Source organism: Gavialis gangeticus, unplaced genomic scaffold, assembly GCF_001723915.1.
Source record: "Gavialis gangeticus isolate Ggan-Ray unplaced genomic scaffold, GavGan_comp1, whole genome shotgun sequence".
Taxonomy (NCBI): Eukaryota; Metazoa; Chordata; order Crocodylia; family Gavialidae; genus Gavialis; species Gavialis gangeticus.
This window is the reverse complement of record NW_017729004.1, coordinates 17,698,303-17,700,070: the sequence shown is the minus strand read 5'-3', so window position 1 is coordinate 17,700,070 and position 1,768 is coordinate 17,698,303. Positions and strand designations below refer to the sequence as shown.

Below are 1,768 nucleotides of genomic sequence, written 5' to 3'. Positions count from 1 at the left end.
GTGTGTGTGTGTGTGTGTGTGTGTGTGTGTGTGTGTGTGTGTGTGTGTGTGTGTGTGTGTGTGTGTGTGTGTGTGTGTGTGTGTGTGTGTGTGTGTGCGCGCACACAGAGCTTTACAATATATGACTTAGCACTAATGCTACCTGCATTGCCATACTGAGCTGAATACAGCTTTAAATGCTGACTTTGGCACATCTGTTTTTTGTTCAAAGGGCAAAACGACTGGTCAAATATGAAACAGGGAAACACTTGCATACTGTACCTGCAAGCTGTAATTAGCCTTTGCCCTAATTAGGTGTGCAATAAGGTCCGCAGTATGCTGGAAATGGATTTTTTCTGTAAAACCAGACGAGTATCAATAAGAAGGCAAGTTTAATTGAGAAAAATTAAAAAGCATCATCATGTACTGAGCTAAAAGGGTGCGTTAACTTACCGTCAGCCGTAGCATGAATGATCAAAAACTTTTGCTCTTTCAGTAATGAGACTCTGTGTGCTAATTTGGTGATCTGCAAAGGTAAAGGTTGCAAGTACAATTAAGCATCTTGCCAGAAATTAGTGATTTATAAAAAGTGACTAGCATTTAATTATGCTTAATGCCAGGACAGCAGCAGGTATTGTCACAATCTCTCCTCTGGCTTCTTGATTCATTTCAGCAGTACAATGGAGGAGAACCCATCCATCCATTTGTGCCTGAACCCTTCACAGCCAGCTGGATATTAATTTCTTTAGATGTTTAAATGCCCACCCAGAGCACTATGCGAGGAACCCAGTGTAAAACATCTACAGCAACTGCCAGAGAAAGATGCCTCTATAGCGTACACCCCAATTTCACAGATACTTCTCTTCCAGATCTCCCAACTTCAGCATCTACTTAATGGAGCTTTTAAGATGTGTCTTGAAACCTGAGCTCTGACAGACCATTGATTTTTCCCTTTTTCCCCCCCAATGGATTGAGGTTTCAAATGCCTCGGACGTCTACAGCTGCTACAGCATCTCAAGAGAAAAAAGAGGTGTCGTCTTCTTCCTTTCCTAAATTTGTAGGAAAGAATTGAGCATGCCTCAGAAGTACATCATTTTGAGATCCTACAGCCTGATGAAACTCCCTGTAGCTGGACTTAAGTAAGGGAAGCACAGCAACTGCTTGTTCAAGGCAGAAAAGCATTTGAGAGCAGTTCGACTCTGAACAGCATCTATGTAAAAGCATGGAGCTTTCTTACCAGCCAGTCTGTGGCCCCTGTTACTGGAGTATCTGACACCTTACCTGTGCCTGTCTTGAGGCAGTGCTGTTCTCCCTACGTTATAGCAGTTGGTAACCTTCTCAGGTTGCTATGCTCTGGCACTGAATTTTGCAGCAAAGTGACCAGCAGGCAAGCTTAACTTATCTTGGCCTTAGGTGAGATAGTATACATGTTATAGGGGTGTAAGCAAAACAGAGACTAAAGATGATCTAATGGGCTGAGCAGCAGCAGGGCTTCATGTGACCAGTGGTGGGTTCAACTTCTCTGCCTCAGTTTTTCCCTCTGTAAAATGGGGGTGCTAATGTTTAGCTAAGCTAGAGGGCTACCATGAGAGTTAACAGTTCATCAGGAAACAGCTCATTAGGGAAGGAAAAAAGAAGCTAATTCAGCCACAGACTTAAAGGCAAATCATTTTCAAAAGAAGATGGCTCTACTATTCGGCAGCACTGTGTCCCCCTCTGACCCAATGGCACTGGGGAGACGGGGTTAAAGCAATATTTACATTTTACCATAGAAGTAGACACTGATTCA

General features: G+C 43.2%; 1 protein-coding gene across 1 annotated transcript in view; it reads right to left on the bottom strand.

Moving 5' to 3' along the window:
- Positions 1-1,768, bottom strand: part of DPP6 (dipeptidyl peptidase like 6) — a 982,502-nt gene that overhangs the window by 8,798 nt on the left and 971,936 nt on the right. Inside the window, exons 24-25 of the mRNA XM_019508144.1 lie at positions 433-505; positions 262-335 (exon numbers count right to left, since the gene is read on the bottom strand). Of these exons, the coding sequence (XP_019363689.1) occupies positions 262-335; positions 433-505 (147 nt within the window). The remainder of the gene's footprint in view (positions 1-261; positions 336-432; positions 506-1,768) is intronic.